This window comes from Alexandromys fortis, unplaced genomic scaffold (assembly GCF_014885135.2).
Source record: "Alexandromys fortis isolate MF-2015 unplaced genomic scaffold, M_Fortis_MF-2015_v1.1 scaffold_111, whole genome shotgun sequence".
Lineage (NCBI taxonomy): Eukaryota > Metazoa > Chordata > Mammalia > Rodentia > Cricetidae > Alexandromys > Alexandromys fortis.
Genome location: NW_026067996.1, coordinates 1,987,907 through 2,004,567, shown reverse-complemented (window position 1 = coordinate 2,004,567; position 16,661 = coordinate 1,987,907). Strand labels below are relative to the sequence as shown.

The 16,661-nt window shown below is 46.9% G+C and overlaps 1 protein-coding gene and 1 long non-coding RNA gene across 3 annotated transcripts in view; one reads left to right on the top strand and one right to left on the bottom strand.

Annotated features, from left to right (window-relative positions):
- The first annotated feature begins 921 nt into the window (after positions 1-921).
- On the top strand, positions 922-5,096 carry LOC126512472 (uncharacterized). Its single transcript, XR_007595053.1, has 3 exons — positions 922-1,898; positions 3,265-3,356; positions 4,792-5,096. It is a non-coding gene; the product is annotated as an uncharacterized lncRNA (long non-coding RNA).
- Positions 5,097-9,017: 3,921 nt separating this feature from the next.
- Fgd5 (FYVE, RhoGEF and PH domain containing 5) overlaps positions 9,018-16,661 on the bottom strand; it is a 99,850-nt gene continuing 92,206 nt past the window's right edge. For both annotated transcript variants that reach the window (XM_050160233.1, XM_050160234.1), the window contains 4 exons: positions 15,737-15,870; positions 13,273-13,401; positions 11,142-11,296; positions 9,018-10,320 (listed from right to left, as the gene is read on the bottom strand). In XM_050160233.1, coding sequence (XP_050016190.1) covers positions 10,284-10,320; positions 11,142-11,296; positions 13,273-13,401; positions 15,737-15,870 — 455 coding nt within the window. In that variant the 3' untranslated portion in view covers positions 9,018-10,283. The remainder of the gene's footprint in view (positions 10,321-11,141; positions 11,297-13,272; positions 13,402-15,736; positions 15,871-16,661) is intronic.

Genomic DNA, 16,661 nt, shown 5'->3' with positions numbered 1-16,661 from the left:
TGTTAACTCTTGTAACTTACATTAACCCATCGTTCTTATCTATGTTAGCCACGTGGCTCAGTACCTTTTTTAGCGGGGTAGGTCACATCCTGCTTCTTTGGTGGTCTGGGCAAGACTGGAGCTTCCTCCTTCCTAGAATTTTCCTGTTCTCTTCGCCCTGCCTCTACTTCCTGTCTGGTTGACCCGCCTATACTTCCTGCCTGGCCAATCAGCGTTTATTTAAAACATGATTGACAGAATACAGACAATTTTCCCGCACCAACTTGCCTGCCTCTGCCTCCCAAGTGCTTGGATTAAAGGCATGCACCACCTCCTGAAGTAAATCTTAAATATGTTAATAGAAAATAGAATTGTATTTATTTTGACAAGATATTGGATTATGTTCATAGATTATGTGATGAAATGTAATTTTTTTAGATGACTTTGGAAGAAAGGGCCTGTGGACTGACCCTCTGCATCTGGGTTTTTAGAGGTGCTCAATATGATTAGCACTGTGGGCATCAGAGAGCTCCCCAGCCTCCACTCACATAAGTTCAGAGAAGCACTTTAGAAGCAACCATGGCAAGGCTCTGCTTAGGGCAGACGGCAAGTGTGAGACCCCCCCCCCCCGCCCCGGCCAGGGAAAAGACCTATTTCAAACCCCCAGCTTCCTTATCTGCAAAGTTCAAGCAATAATATTTGCTTCATTGAACTTTTGGGGATCACTAAAAAGCATAATGAAGTCAAGACATTGGGTACTTCTGGTTGCTGAATATCACACAGACCTCAGTTGCTGATAATTGACAGTCGTTTGACTACCAACTATAAAATCAACCCCTACAAGTCACCCAAGCAAATATCCTACGGAAGATCCAAATCACTGACCTCTAACGATTCTATCACAGGTCATCCCCAAATCCATGGCAAGGCACAGCCCTTGCATGTCTCTAATCCAAACTGGAGTGTCCTTCCAGAAAATCTGAGCCAGAGTGTGAAGAAGTGATGGTAATTCTGCAAGGACCATCTCCCTCCAGTCCCTAGTAACTGGTGACATTAGTCACTTTTCCATCACTAGAACAAAATACCTGTGATTGTTTACTTATTCATTTGTTTGCTTTTTTGGTTTTTTGAGACAGGGTTTCCTTGTGTATCTTTGGCTGTCCTGGAACTCACTTTGTAGATCAAGCTCGCCTCAAACTCACAAAGAGATTCACCTGCCTCTGCCTTTCCGAGTGTTGGGATTAAAGACGTGTGCCACCATGCCCAGCATGGGATTGATGACTTAAACACAGAAAGGGTTTAACTCACAGCTCTTTTGAGGAGGAGGTTCTTGTCCAAGATCAGGACACTTGTGGCTTTGGGCCTTTGGGGAGAGGACACAGGATGGCAATGACAGAAACCCACAGAGAGCAAACTGCTCAGGGCCGGGGAACGGGGGAGTAAGTTACCCTCCAAGGGTCTCCCACTTTACCCTGTTCCTCATCATACCACACTATAGGGCCCATGGCTTCATCTTGAATACAGTTTCTGGCCAGACATTTTGTTACATTTTTCTGGCTAAACATCCTGTTTATTCCTGTGCTTCCTCTGGCCCCATGGTGGTTAGCTATAGGGCCATTGTTTACTCCATCTTGGGCCGGGAAATTTCCCACCTGCCTGGGGGGAATTCCATTGTGTATCAGCTAGGTATATAAGGATTTTCCTAAGCTTAAATAAATGGCATTTGGCATTATCTCCTCACGAATGACCCAGTCTCTTGTGTGTTTTTTAATCTCCAGGCCCTTCCCCGGCTGGCTAACAGTACAGTAGTGCGTGAACTGTACTGTAGAGAATAAGGCAGGCATTGCAGTTGGAGACCCATCAACGAGATCAGGAAGTAGGGGACCCCTGAGAGATCACCCTCGGAGGCTGGCCAGCAGGTAAGAAACTGATGGTGAAGGTGAATTAAAAATGGGTGCTAGTAATTCAGTATTGATGGGCAATTGATAGTTCTTTTAAAGAAGCAAGGGCCAATTGATTGACGGGCCAATTAATAGTTCTTTTAGAGAAGGAAGGCAAGCAAGGCACTGGTAAAACTAAGATAGCACAAGAGCTCATTAAGACAGTTTTCTTTTGTGTAAGGTAGTTTATTACCTAATTTTTTGAGAGAGTTTAGTCCCTGGTTTCTACAAACAGGGGGCTTTAATTTCTGATTGGGAGCAGGTAAAAATTAAAAAAAAAAAAAAAACTAGAAAATTTGGCAAAAACCTTTGAGGAGACTCAGGTTGAAGAGTCTGTAAAGTCTATTAAGAGTTTTGAGGAGCGAGAAGTTAAGAGTACTAAAAGGGATATAGAAGAGGAAGAAAAAACTTTAGAAAGGGAGATTGTGCTGCTAAAAAAATAAGTTAGAGCCAGGCGGTGGTGGCGCACGCCTTTAATCCCAGCACTCGGGAGGCAGAGGCAGGCGGATCTCTGGGAGTTCGAGGCCAGCCTGGTCTACAAAAGAGCTAGTTCCAGGACAGGAACCAAAAAAGCTACAGAGAAACCCGGTCTCGAAAAACCAAAAAAAAAAAAAACAAAAAAAAAGTTAGAAAAAGAAGAAAGGCAGCTTTGCAGAGCCTGTCTTTCAGGAGGAGATTGTTTGTTGTGGAGAGGTGAAATGCTGGAGGATTGCACGACTTGGCAGGTTTTCCCCAGCATGACCTTGGCATGTTGACTGGTACAGGAAGGTGCCTGGGCTTAGCAGCACAGATTACATATGACCCTGCTGTTTATGCTCAGATAGCTGCTGTAAAACTTTACATAATAAAGGAGCAGGGAAACAACTGTCTAAGGTCCTTCAAGGACCCGCAGAACCTTTTCCTGAGTTTGTTGTGGGAGGTCACATTTTTGGGGATGTGGACACAGCTGTGGCTGTCATAAAGCAATTGGCCTATGAAAATGATAACAAATTCTGTCAGGAGGCTATATGCCCCCCCCCAGTAGAAATAGGAGTTTAAATGACTATATCCAGTTATGCAGGGACATTGATGGAACTCACATGATGGGACAGGTAATTGTTTCTGCCCTTAGGGGGAGTCAAGGTGGAGTTAGGTCAAGGACTTGTTTTTCAATGTGGGTGTCCAGGACCTTTTAAAAGGAATTCCCTGTGGGTGAAGGGGTGGGTTGTTAGCCCAGGGGAAATTTGCTTTTAGTGTACTTGGAGATCTCAATAGGGTCTAGCCAAGTTTGAAAATTCCTGCTGGAGCCTTAAAATTCTTCCCCTCTCTGCATAGTCTTACTGGATTTTTTTTTCTTTTTTTGCAGCAAGGGCCCATTCTATGGGTACATGAACATGTGTCACCTGTAAAAATTACGATCTCGTATCCATCTGCTGTGCTATGTGTTATTCAGAAAGGGTATAAACTTAGTTTGCAAACCTTTGGAATGTTACCTGGTAAGGTTATTACAGCATATACCCAGGCAGAAATAACTTGGCTGCAAAATATGCTGAAGACTGGGCCTTGTTTTTATGCATTAATCCCTGCAGGTTTGATAATCATTATCCTTCTGATGAGTTGGTCACCTTTTTCAAAAATCATCTGGTATGCTTCCCTAAGGTTATTTCTTTGAACCTCTGGCAGGGGCACAGAGTCGTTTACTGATGGGTCTTCCACTGGGAGAGCTGTGATGGCCTTTCCTCCTGATTTTGATATTCAACCTGTTGATGCTAAATCTGCTCAGGTGGCTGAATTGATTGCTGTACAAATGGCCCTAGAGAAATATGCTGATATTCCATTTAACCTTTTTACTGACAGTCACTATGTAAGCAAAATTCTTTTTTTCTTTTTTCTTTTCTTTCTTTTTTTTTCTTTTCTTTTCTTTTTTTTTTGTAAGCAAAATTCTTGTACTTTGGAAACTGCAGCTTATATTGCCTCTGTATCTTGAGTCCAGATGCAGTCATTGGCTATTCAAACAATGCTTTGTGCCCAATCTGTTCCCATTTATGTAGGGCATTTGCGGGCTCATACTGACCTTCCTGGTCCCTTGAGTGAGGGGAATGCATTGGCTGATCAGCTTACTTGCCAAATTTGTGCAGTTAGTCAATAATCTTATAAAGCTGCAGAAAAAGTTCATAATCGTTTTCATCTCAATGCTGGGTCTTTAAGATTTCATTTTAAGATATCTCGAGAGCAGGCCATTGATATTGCTAAAAAAATGTTCTCTGTGTACAAAACTTTTAGCTGTTCCCCATTTGGGAGTTAATCTTTGTGGGCTTGCTCCTAATCATTTATGGCAAATGGATGTTACCCATGTTCCTTCTTTTGGGTGCATGCAATGTGTTCACGTAACCGTGGATACATATTCTCATCTTATTTTTGCCTCAGCCCATACAGGAGAAAAATTATGAGATGTTAAAAGTCACTGTCTCCAGGCTTTCGCCTACATGGGAGTTCCAAAAACTGTAAAAACTGACAATGGGCCAGCCTACACCAGCACTGGCTTTGCTAAATTTTGCTCTGAGTTCCCTATTTCTCATAAAACAGAAATACCTTATAATCCTCAAGGACAAGCTATGGTGGAGTGAGCGCATAGTATGCTCAAAGCCTATTTGCATAAAGCAAAAAAGGGGAATATGGTTCCACCACCAGAGAGCATTTATCTTTTATTTTATACATTTAAAAAAAATTTTTGACTGTTGATGCTCAATCTCGTACCACTACTGACCGCCATTGGCGGCCAGTTCCTCCTGGGATGCCTCATGTCAAATGGAAGAATCTAGCCGACGGCACTTGGTGTGGTCCAGATCCTGTACTGGTGTGGGAAAGAACGACTGTTTGTAATTTCCCACAGGATGCTGACAGTGCAGTATGGGTACCTGAGCACCTGGTGCGTGCTGTGGATTTTCCTGTCCAAGAGCCTGAGGACAGGACAGAGCCAAGAGATCAAATAGACACTGGTTGGTCAACTGAAGAGTTGCTGGGGTCCTGAGGAGCTGGCGGTGGTTTTCCAAGTGCCAAGGATTGTTCCTCTACCTATCAACCCATCTCATGATGATCAACTCATCCTGTATCAAACAAGAAGAGATTTTGGCTTTACAGCCATAATGTATAAAATCTCCCACATGGTACAATTAAAAAAACTGTTACATTCTTGAATGGTAACGTGTTCAGACATTTTAATTATAAAAGAAAATTTTTTCTCTTACCTGCAACGACTGGTTCCTGCCGGTGGTGGTCTCTGTGGTTTTGGAGCCTGTCTTGGAACTAGCTCTTGTAGACCAGGTTGGCCTCGAACTCACAGAGATCCGCTTGTCTCTGCCTCCGGAGTGCTGGGATTAAAGGCGTACGCCACCACCGCCTGGCTGGCCTCGAACTCACAGAGATCCGCCCGCCTCTCTGGATATTAAGGGCCTGAAGGCCGAGTGTACCTCGGACTCAGCCCTGGGGCCCGAGTCACAAACTAAGAAAATGACACCCGGGAGCGTGCTGTGTTAGTGTGTTAGTGGGGGGGGGGGGCAAAATAGCCCGACGTTGGACGCCAAAATGTATCGGTGTAAGCGAATGCAGACAGATTGTCAAAATATAGACAGCTTTAATGGAGGAATAGACTTACAGAACCACCATTCCCGCGGAGACCAAGAAAGCAGAAGCGAGCACTGGGAACCAAATTTATAGGCAAACTTTAGCCTGGGGCGAACACGCCCCCTAAGGGGTGGGACTTATCCCTACAATAATGGTGGTGGTTGCTAAGGCTGCCAGAATGGCTATGTCTGCTGAATTTACCATTAGTCAGTCAGTTGCTTCTGCTAGCACAATGGATACCTTATGGGGCAGGTTGCAAATGCCTTGTCCACTCAAAATGAGCTAAATTCACAAATGAATATTGCAGTTAAATTTGCAATTGGTGCAATTTGCAGTGGTTCAAGACCACTGTAAGGTTACAACTTACAAATACAATAAAAAAAAAGTTTAATGCTGTTATTCACGGACTCTGGAGTACACAATTTACAAACTGGCTCATGACATTATTCTAGTTAACTATACTAGGGTTCCTCTCACCAACGCTGAGACCTTACTTAAAGGGCTCCAATTTGGGCATACTCATTAAGGATTGAGCAGGCACAGCCTCCTTAAAAGTGCTTATGTGTGCTGGAGCATCATCTTCATGTTTTCACGGTGCCAGAGCCAGAGGCAAGCTCAGGTCAATGTCTCCACTTGGCGAGTCCTCTTAGCTATTGCCCTGGAGAATCTTTCAGCACAAATCTGGCTGAACATGGTGATGGGTGACTAGTGAGCTAATGATGGGAAAGGTTTTGGGGGGCCTGCCCCAACCTAAGACAGGAAATGTGTTTTGGGTAATGGGTGTTGCCTGATGTCCAATGCCACCTAAGACAGGCCTAGTCATGTAATGTATATAAAAGGGGGACCTGTAGGGCCCACTGATCTACCTCACCTCCCGGGGTACCATAGAGAGTAATGCAGGTGTTACACCATACCAATAGTAGCACCCTGTTGACTAAACCTTAAACATGTGACCCTTTAGGGGATATTCATCCAAGTCATCCCTGGGTCTGTGCTACTCTTAGTGGTCCTTCCCCAATGACCAGTCCAAGAGCCAGTGGACTATGAGAGCACAGGGAGCTTGATGAGGGCTGCTGAGAGCACGCTGGCTCCAAGAAGCTTCGCTGGCCTTCTTTGGTGGCTATAGACAAGAATGTCTGTAGTCCCAGGTGCAGTGGCAGGCAGTCTCTGGGGAACCACCTCTGACATTGGATAAGTCAGAAAACCCCAAGGGACTTGCTTCTGGTCCTTTGGGACTTGCTAGTTTCCCACCTGCTTACGCCAATGTGAGACCTGCGTTGAGAGCAGACACCTCAGCGTGGACACAGCTGTCCCTTCCTGGCAGTGAGAATTCAAAAGCCACAGGATGCGGACTGAATCAGTTAACAGTGTGGCGACAACCAGCCCATTGCTGGCCTGTTCCCCTTCAGAAAGCAACTTGGGTTGCAAGCTCAGCCATCATCCACCATCCACCATCAGCCTCCGTGGCCTCGGTCTACTGACATTTACATGACCAGATCAGTAAGAAGCTGTATAAAGAAAGGATACAGAGTAACCAACTATGCTGCTGGTCCCCACACCTTCCTCGTGGCCATGCTCAGAGATGGGCCAGCATCACCCTCCTCCTGGGCCTTCCCTAGACCATGCCAGGCAGAGTTTGTCTCTGGAGGTTTATCACCACCAGAAAAACTCAGTTTATTTCTGACATGTCGGAATTCTTGTTAGGACCAGAATGCATCCCGGCCAGCACTGCCATTTCTGGGACACCTTAGTGACAGGCATAGAATCCTTCTCACTTCTTCAGATCATCAGAGCCTACAGCAACTGCAATATGTAGGAATCCATGAAGCCACTGCCCTTCTCATCCCACCCCCAAGCAGGGCCGCCTGCTTTGAGAAAGGTTCTTGAAAGGTTCTTTAAGGCTTTGAAGATGGAGGGAGAGGGAGCTGATGACCGGGACACCAGTCTCATTGCCACCTACTATCCTGACCCTGCCCTGAGAAAGAGGAAGGTCTTCTTGTGATTGTCCTCACCATAGCTGAGCAGGACTGTGGATGGGCTGCTGTTACTGTTCAGTGTGTACCCGCCCCCAGCTTGTGAGACACTGCAGAGATCTTTCTGTGACGGAAGAGACCAGCAGGTTCCCAGCTTTCCTGGCAGGTGTCCAGGGTCTGGGTCCTTTATTCCTGGGTGAGAGCTGCTGCTGGGATATGCAATGCAGGGCTGCTCTGCTCTTGCAAGAGCTTCAGGGAGATTGTGTGGCACCATAGTTGTTTCTGCAGCATTTGAACCCAGGGGATGGGCATACTCTCAGACCTAGTGAGGTGGCTTCATCCCTAGCGATTCTGGGCAGACTCAGTGGACAGACAGGCAACCTGGATGTGTGAACTAGGCTGGACAAAGAGAAGGACACAAGGGCCACTGAGAGTGTTCAGGAAGATATGAGCCTGAAACCAGAACACAGAGACTGTGGAAATATGAGGCAACAAAGATCCAACCAGGCAGGGCCTGGCCCAGTTCCCTAGGAGCTGGGGACTGTCTTGGTGACCCTGTCTGCTATGTTTTATGGATAATCCAGGCATTTTTTAATCAAGGTAAATATTCACACAGAAATAAAAACCCTACTTAAGTATCAGATAACGGATGTTATAGGGTAAGAATTGCCAGGATATGGGTCAGCCTTAGAGTCCTGGTCTAACATGTGAGGCCCTGGGTTCCATAGCCAGTATTAAATCAATCAATCAGTCAGTCAGTCAGTCAATCAATCAATAAATAGAATAAAATAAAGGTCCTCAAATGACTTTCATATTTAGAATTGGAAAGTGACCCTTGGCAATGATACAAGGCAGGTCAGGATATTCCCACTGCTTGGACAGCAGCAGCCCGAGTGCCCCCCGTGAGCCCTCAAGAAGGCAGCAGCAGCTGGGCAGTGGTGGCGCACGCCTTTAATCCCAGCACTTGAGAGGCAGAGGCAGGCGGATCTCTGTGAGTTTGAGGCCAGCCTGGTCTACAAGTGCTAGTTCCAGGACAGGCTCCAAAACTACAGAGAAACCCTGTCTCGAAAGACAAAACAAAACAAACAAACAAAAGAAGGCAGCAGCAGCACTGGGTCACACATACTGTGCTGTTCCTGCGCACACACAGGTACTCTCGGGGAGTACAATGCACCAATTAGACCCTTGGGAAGTTACTAACAAAGTGGAACACTAGTACCACAGCAAAAATGACCGGAAACTTACACACTTTTATTTCTAGAATTTTCTATTTAATATTTTCAGTCCAGACTTGACCTCTGGCAATTGAAATCACAGAAAATGAAACCATAGCAAAGGGGACTGCTATCCTCAAGTCCTGCTCCACTCCGTCGGCCCAGTCACGTGTGAGTGACTCTGGGAAGGATTCTAGGTGATGACACTCAGCAGTTAGCAGGAACACCTGCGGGTCCATCCGACCTGAATTATTAATCATGCGCTGACTGCAAAACATTTAAAAAGAACTGCAAACTAGAAAAAGAAATCCCTGAACATATTTAATGTAAATAAGTCCTTGAGATGGTACATTTTACAAAAATCCTCTTTGTAGGGAGAAGGTAATAAGAGATTTCAGGAAATGATGACAATTACTTTTTTTTTTTTCCAACTGCGGTGAGAATGAGGAGGAATCCTGCCCCTCCTCAATACATTGTGTACAATCCATCCAGCGTGAAGAGCTGACCAGCAGGAGGTGGCTCCGCCTCAGGTGCCCAGAGGGATGCGCCCAGAGGGAGGCGCCCAGAGGGAGGTGGTGCACTTTGTCTTGGGTGTGCAAAGCATCTTCCAGCTGCAAGGTGGTTCAGCCTAGGTGTGCAACGTGTTTTCCAGCCACACAGTGCTTCTGCAGTGGTCAAGCCATTTATCCGCCCAGACCACTTTCTGATGACTGCCCACTTCTCTCTTTCTTCTTTACCTCTCTCAAACAGTAAACTGTCATGGGTGATACAGCTCGAGAATATGTGTTCCCGTGAAAACAATTCCCATCAACAGCATGGTCCGTGTGCACAGCGTATACACAGGAAGGCACACAGAAGTTAAAGCCGATGTAGATCCATCTTAGAGGGTTCTGTGCTGCTGAAGTGGCAGCCCTGGGGTGGTGCTGAAGATTCTGGGAGGAAGGGAACCAGTCTCTGGCTGAGTTTGCGGCAGTACAGGTGGCAAGACCTTAGGAAGGGAAGATGGTCCCCTCCCTCCTTAAGCCTGGCAAACCACCGAAAGGCTGTAGGAGTCAACTTTCCACAGCAAGCGAGCCCCCAGACCTGCCTGCGGCCAACTCCTGTCCATCTCTCAGAAGACACAGTAGGCTCAGCAGGGTGGTGAAGTGTTTCCATGAGCAGCTGCTCCTTTCTGGCTGGTTCCCACATCACCTGAGGCACCGTATGGACATTGCAGAAAGTCGAAAGTGGTCCTATTCGCTAGGAGTAAAACCAGGAAAAGCCAGTTTCTACTAAAAAGCCCATGTTGCTAAATGTCCTTTTCTCTTCGTTTCCATGTCTTCAAGGTACTAAATTTTAACTCACTTTTAGATTAGGGTACAGTTTGTGATGGGGGCTGGGAAACATGGAGGCAGAAAAAAAGAGGTCCATAAATATCCCTTAGGGTTCTACCTGGGAGGGGAAAGGTCAAGCCCCACGCAGAACCCACACGTGCATCCAGATGAGCTGAGACCAGGAGCAGCCTCTGGAAGGGTTCACACGTTAATGTAAGAGTTTTTTTTTGTGTGTGTGTGAGTCCATGTGCCTGGTGACTGCTATAACACACTGGCATCTTCCATGGCCTCCATCCACCTATAAAACAGAAGACAGCGTTGGATATCTTTGTGACTGGACTAGATTCTTGCTAGCCTGAAGCCAAGAAATGTGCCGCCGCGTTTGTGTATAGTTCCCAAGCATGTTTCCTTTATTTAGAACACAGCTGGGATAGTATGAAAGTTGATTGAATCAATGCCCACATAAAGGAATCATGAGAGTCTCTGGCTGTCCTGGAACTCACTCTGTAGATCAGGCTGGCCTTGACCTCACAGAGATCCACCTGCCTCTGCCTCACTGAGTGCTGCGCTGCCACCACCCGGCTACACTGCATTCTCTTACGTTGCATTTGTTTAGCTCTGTGAAGCTGTGTTACTTTGCCTGTCTAAAACACCTGATTGGTCTAAGAAAGAGTTGGATGGCCAATAGCAAGGCAGGGGAAAGAATAGGCGGGGCTGGCAGGCAAAGCAAATAAACAGAAAGGAAGAGAGATCAAGGATTGAGAAAAGAGGGGCCAGCCACCCAGCCAGACACAGACTAAGAGTAAAACTAAGATTACAGAAGTAAGAAAAGGAAAATCCCAGAGGCGAAAGGTAGATGGGATAATTAGTTAAGAAAAGCTGGCTAGAAACAAGCCAAGCCAAGGCCAGGCATTTATAAGAAAGAATAAAACTCCATGTGTGATTTATTTGGTGCCTCCCAAAGAGTCAAGTGAGTAAAACAACCAGCAACATCTCACAACCCAGAACACGCAGGCCTGCAGTTGTGCTAGGACCCCCCAGGGGCCTGAACAGACAGTGCAGGGTGACGCTGCATTCTCCGTAAGACAGACACAAGACAAGACTAGCTGTTGCTGGTACCTCTGAGCAGAACTGCTGTCCTCTGCTTTGAAGCTATAAAACAGGGTTTTCTTGTGGTAAAGGTGAAAGACTGGCCCAGCTTCATTGCTGCCGGCCTCCTTTTCCGGAGCAATAGTGAAACCCAGCAGAGGGATGCTCTCCATGGCCACTTTGTCCTGCAGGGGACAGAAGGAACATCTGATATTAAAACCACACCCATAACCCTGCATCCTCCTAGGCTCAGGGAACATCACAAACGGATGGGGAGAGAAAGAATGAGAGAGCTGAAAGATGGGGAAGACGCTGTGGAACTCTCCTGGACGTGACTCAGGCCATTGTATCATGAACTCCCTGCAGCTATGGTCCCTGCACAAGGTCAAGCCAACAAGGTCAGACAGCATCCAACAGGCAGCACTAACTGGATTCAATGTGTCATTCACACACACACACACACACACACACACACACACACACGAAAGGACATGAAAGTGGGAGGGGCATATTTAGGGGTTTGGGGGAGTGGATAAGATCAAGGTACATTGTATGCAATGTGAAATTATCAAATAATAAATAAAAGGTTTTAAAAAGTCACACTGTATCAGCCCCTAACATTGATCCCTGCCTCCAGTGGAAGAGCATCTCTAATCACGTTTGCTTCCTGCCAGAACCAGTCCGGGAAAGGAAAGGGGCTTAAGTTCTGACAGCCAACTAGGGCTAGACGTGTGCAGTGCCATTATCTTTTAAATTCTCTACCATAGGCAGAGAATGCCCAATGTCACACAGCTAGCATAAGGATTCGAACTCACAGCCTTCTAGTATTCTTCCTATGGACTGGAGTAGTCAAGGATTTTGTATCCCAGAGTTTGTTCTGGCAACACATTCTGTACGCATTTCATGAAGTCTTTGTTTAAGGTGTCTCAGCAAAACCCCCCATTGTCTATGTTAGAATACCCCTAGCCTGACAGATTACAAAATACCCTGCTACCGTCCTGGCTTGCTTCCTCCCTTCCCCCCTTGAGACAAAGCCTTACATGGGACTCATGGTAATTCCCCTGCCTCATCTTCTGAGTACCAGGAGCCATTGGCATGCAACACGATACCCGGCTCAGTGACATGACTTCTTAGGATGTGGCTGTTTTGAGCTGTGTTTCAACTTTCAGACTGGAAAGACGAGCCCCTGTCCCTGATGCAGAAAGTCCCACTGTAGACAAATGAACCAAGGTCCCCTCTATCTGCCTGCTCTGCTGGTCTGGTGTGTGAGGATGAGACACACAGTGACCATCACAGCTGCAGGTCTGTCAAGAGACAGGTCCTCCACCATCTGTCAGGACACATGTAAGTCTTGATTGTAATGTGGATTTGGCTTATGGAAGCCCCAAGGTGGTAGACCTGGAGACGGAAACCACCTTATTGTCCAGCTCATTCAGCCTCTGAAGGACTAGCCAGCAAGATTACACCACCACCACAGTCCACATCTGTCTACCCTGGAAGAGGCTGGGCCTAAGGGCTCTCTTGTTTGTTTGTGTTTTATTTTTGAGAGAGGAGCTCATATTGTCCAGGCTGGCTTGAATTCACTCTGCAGCTGAGGATGACCTTGAACTTCTGTTCCCCCTGCCTCTGTGCTAGAATTATAGGCTTGCACCACCACACCTAGGCTATGTAGTGCTGGGTACCGAATCCCAGGCTTCCTACATGCTGAGCAAGCGTTCCAATAACCGAGCTGCAGCCCAGCCCTTGCTTATATATTAGACACTAAAACCAATATGTCCTATAAAAGTAGCAATGTGCTTTTATTTAGAAGCCTCACTGGAGCCTGTAGTTATTTTAGTAAAAGCAACGGATAGGCACAAAGGGAGCAGTTTTCTCTGAGCTGCCGTATGTTGTCCCAAGGAACCGAGATAGAGAACAGAGGCAAGTTTTTTCTTATGACCTTGTCCTGGCTGCTGAGCCTGTGACATTTAAGTGCTCTGTGAGTGCTCACAGCCACATTCTAACCCAAAGACTTGAAAACCAGCAGCAGAGGTCCCAGGAGTATCCAGAACTCAAGCCTGCAGATGCACGGAGACCCTAGCTGGTTGGTCCTCCATCCCCATCACACTCATACTTAACACAGGCCTCATGGAGGTAACAGCTGCTGAAAGGATGGATGTACCTCACTGGCCAGGTAGGTGTAGAGCACTTTGCCCTTGATGACTAGCCAGAGCTTCTTCCAGCGTCGCTTGCCACTCTTACAGCGGCTCAAGTAGCCGCTGATGGCCGAGCCCTCTCCGGATGCGGCCACCTGGTGGGGAGAAAAAGCAGGTAAACAGACAAAATGGCCAGGGTGGACCCTCCACAGGGGAGTTTGAAAGCTGCTCCGATCGCTGGTCTCTTGCGGTCAGTAAAGCTACTTTGGGGGCCTAGGAAGCAGGTGTGAAAGTCTAAAGCTGCCTCCAGGTGGGCTGCCCCTACTGGGATGCTACTCCCTCCCAGGACACAAGATTCATCCACCGTCCGCTTAGAAGGACTTCACACTTAAGAAGGGATATGGGGTTGGGGGGAGTCCCCTGCCTGGCAGAGTAGATGCAATCCTACAGTGTCATACTGCTGCCCCTGTTTAGGTGACATCTCATTACAAGGCTCTGGCTGTGGCTAACACTGAATGGGGCTCCGGTACACTGTCTATGTATGAGGCCCTGGGTTCCATCACCAGCACCAGAAAGCAAAGAAAACAAAAGAAACCTCCAGTTTGGTTTGGAGGGCTGCAATCCAAAGTTCCATCAGGCTCCAGCAGTAACTATGCCTATCACCAGGCAATTTACTGACTTGCGGGCCTCCATTTTCTCACTAGTTATAAGTAGGAGGCATCCTGACAGGTACCGTGCCTGATTTACACTGAGTGAGTTGGAAAGCAACATGGCCAAGTTTAGGGATAATTTCCTCTGATTTTCTCATTTTCCAGACAGGGGAACTGAGGCCCAGAGGGATTTCCTAAAGTTCAGTCCTCCTCAGCTTAAAGGAGGATGACACTCGGTTCTTTCAGGGCGAAACTAAACTAGGCTTCCTTTCCAGCCATAGCTGGTTGTAGGTTCTAGGCTCTAACCTGAATGTTGCTATTTTGTAATTGTGATTTTGCTACTATTATGAATCATAATATAACTATTTGATACACAGAATATCTTATATGCTAATTTATGCCTGGGCTCTCACCCCACTTGCCCTGATGAAGCCCCTCCACAGATCCGATGGCACAGATCCGATGGAACACCTCCAAAGATCCCATGGAGTATTCCCACAGGTCCAATTCTGTAGCCTCCTGAGAACTAGATACTTGGGTTTTCAGAGTCTTCCTCTGGGAAGCAACGCTGCAGAGGCAGAGCCCCTGTAATGGGAGGGGGTGCCAGGAGTGGAGCTGTGGGTGCCCCTCTCCTGGAGCTGGCAGAAGTAAGCAAGGGTCTGTGAGCACATTTCTATGCTATGAAGGAGCCATAAGGATTTTGGTCATGGCTGGAGAGGTAGAAAAACTCACTTTTTTTTTTTTTTTTTTTTTTGTTTTGGTTTTTCGAGACAGGGTTTCTCTGTAGCTTTGGAGCCTGTCCTGGAACTAGCTCTTGTAGACCAGGCTGGCCTCGAACTCACAGAGATCTGCCTGCCTCTGCCTCCCGAGTGCTGGGATTAAAGGTGTGCGCCACCACTGCCCGGTGAAAAACTCACTTCTATATTGTATATTGTTTTGTCTATTTTGCAGATTTGTTTTTTTCTTACCATGTATATATTAATTTCAAGATTTTTGGGGCGTGATCAGAACTTTACACACTATCAACAGGCAGGTTCTTTATCACTAAGCTATATCTTAGCCATATTTCCAAGGTCTTTAGTTTGCAAATGGAAAAAGTTAATGGCTAAAACAGCACTCATTCACAGACAGTCACTCCCTAACTCAGTGGTTCTCAATTTGTGGTCCTTTGCGGGAATTGCATATCAGATATTCTGCATATCAGATATTTATATTACAATTCATAATAGTAGCAAAATTACAGTTATGAAGTAGCAACAGAATAATTTTATGGTTGGGAGTCGCCATAACATGAGGAACTGTCTTAAAGGGTTGCAGCCTTAGGAAGGTTGAGAACCACTGGCCTAACACCTCTTCGCACCCACTGCTGGCTTGATGACGACTATTAATGGGGACTTGAATGCAGCTGGCTATGCCTCTTGGGAAGGCTCTACTACTCATGGGCACTGCTTGGGTTCCTACCTGCAAGACAGACCTGCGTTTAGCCAGTTTTGAGGTTTCTTGCAGAATTTCATAGCCTCCGGGAGGCTCACACCTGTGCTATCCGCTTCCCGCAGTCTGGGAACACACAGCTCACACATGCTAACTTGGGACAATTACCCATAACTCCATGGGACAATTAATGATGACTGCTACTCACCAGTGACCTGAGCGACCCTATGGGCATTAATTCTATGCCATAGGGCCAGAGAAAAAGAAAGACAAAGAGGGACACAAAGATGCCTCGCAAGCACCATTTCAGCCCCAGAGGTCTTCTGCAGACGGGGTGGCACCAGCTAACCTCAATATCGGAGTCTTTCCTGGGACCGCGACTTGCCGCTGTCTCCCATGTATGCCTTACCTCCGCCAAGGCTGAAGGGACTTTTTTCTGCTTCTTGAAAGTTGAAGGACTAATGCTGTGGAAGACGGAGGAGAAGGTGCTGCCCGAGGAGAAGCGGGAGGAGGACAGTGGGAAGCTCATGCTGACCGGACGCTCTGTAGAGGTAAGAAAGCAGGGGAAGGGTGTCTGGAATGCTGGCTCAGGTTCCTCCAAGGCTCATGGTGGGAAGGGGGTAGGAATGGGAGTCAAAGAGAATGGCTGGCATGCTCTTTCCTGCTGATGCTGCACCTAGGTTTTGAGGGATGGGAGCCACTTTTCTAGGATACTGGACAGTTGTCCTGGGTCCACTAGCAGGACTATGCTTCCCCTGACGACCTTAGTGTGGCCTCTGGAAGGTCCATACTACACCTACTATCCCTCCTGCCTGATAATTCTGGGCACAGTTTGTTACTTAAGTATCAAGTCTCAAGGGTGAATTCAGCTTCTAAGGGGCTCTCTGTCCTTTCCTGACCCTGGAGATGCTCCTAGCAGCCTCACAATCCTGCCAAAAGATCCCAAAGACAGCACATTCGTGGACTGTTCCTGGGAGTCCCCCAGAAGCTGGGGAGATGGCTCAGCAGTTAAGAGCACACACTGCTCTTGCAGTGGACCTGAGTTTGGTTCTCAGTACCCACATCAGGTGGCTCACAGATGCCTATAACTCCAGTTCCAGGGGATCTGACACCTTCTTCTGGCCTCTTTGGGAACCTGCATTCATGTGCACATATCCATACACAGACACACATTATTAAAAATAAATCTTTTTAAAAAAAAGTTCCAGAGAACATAGGCCAATGGAATACCCTGAAAGGGTCATCCATGGTGAACAATCACAGCAACCCTGTCTTCTCTATGGTTTCACAGGGACACAGCAGCTATCAGGTTCCCATGGAGCCCGGGTCTCAAG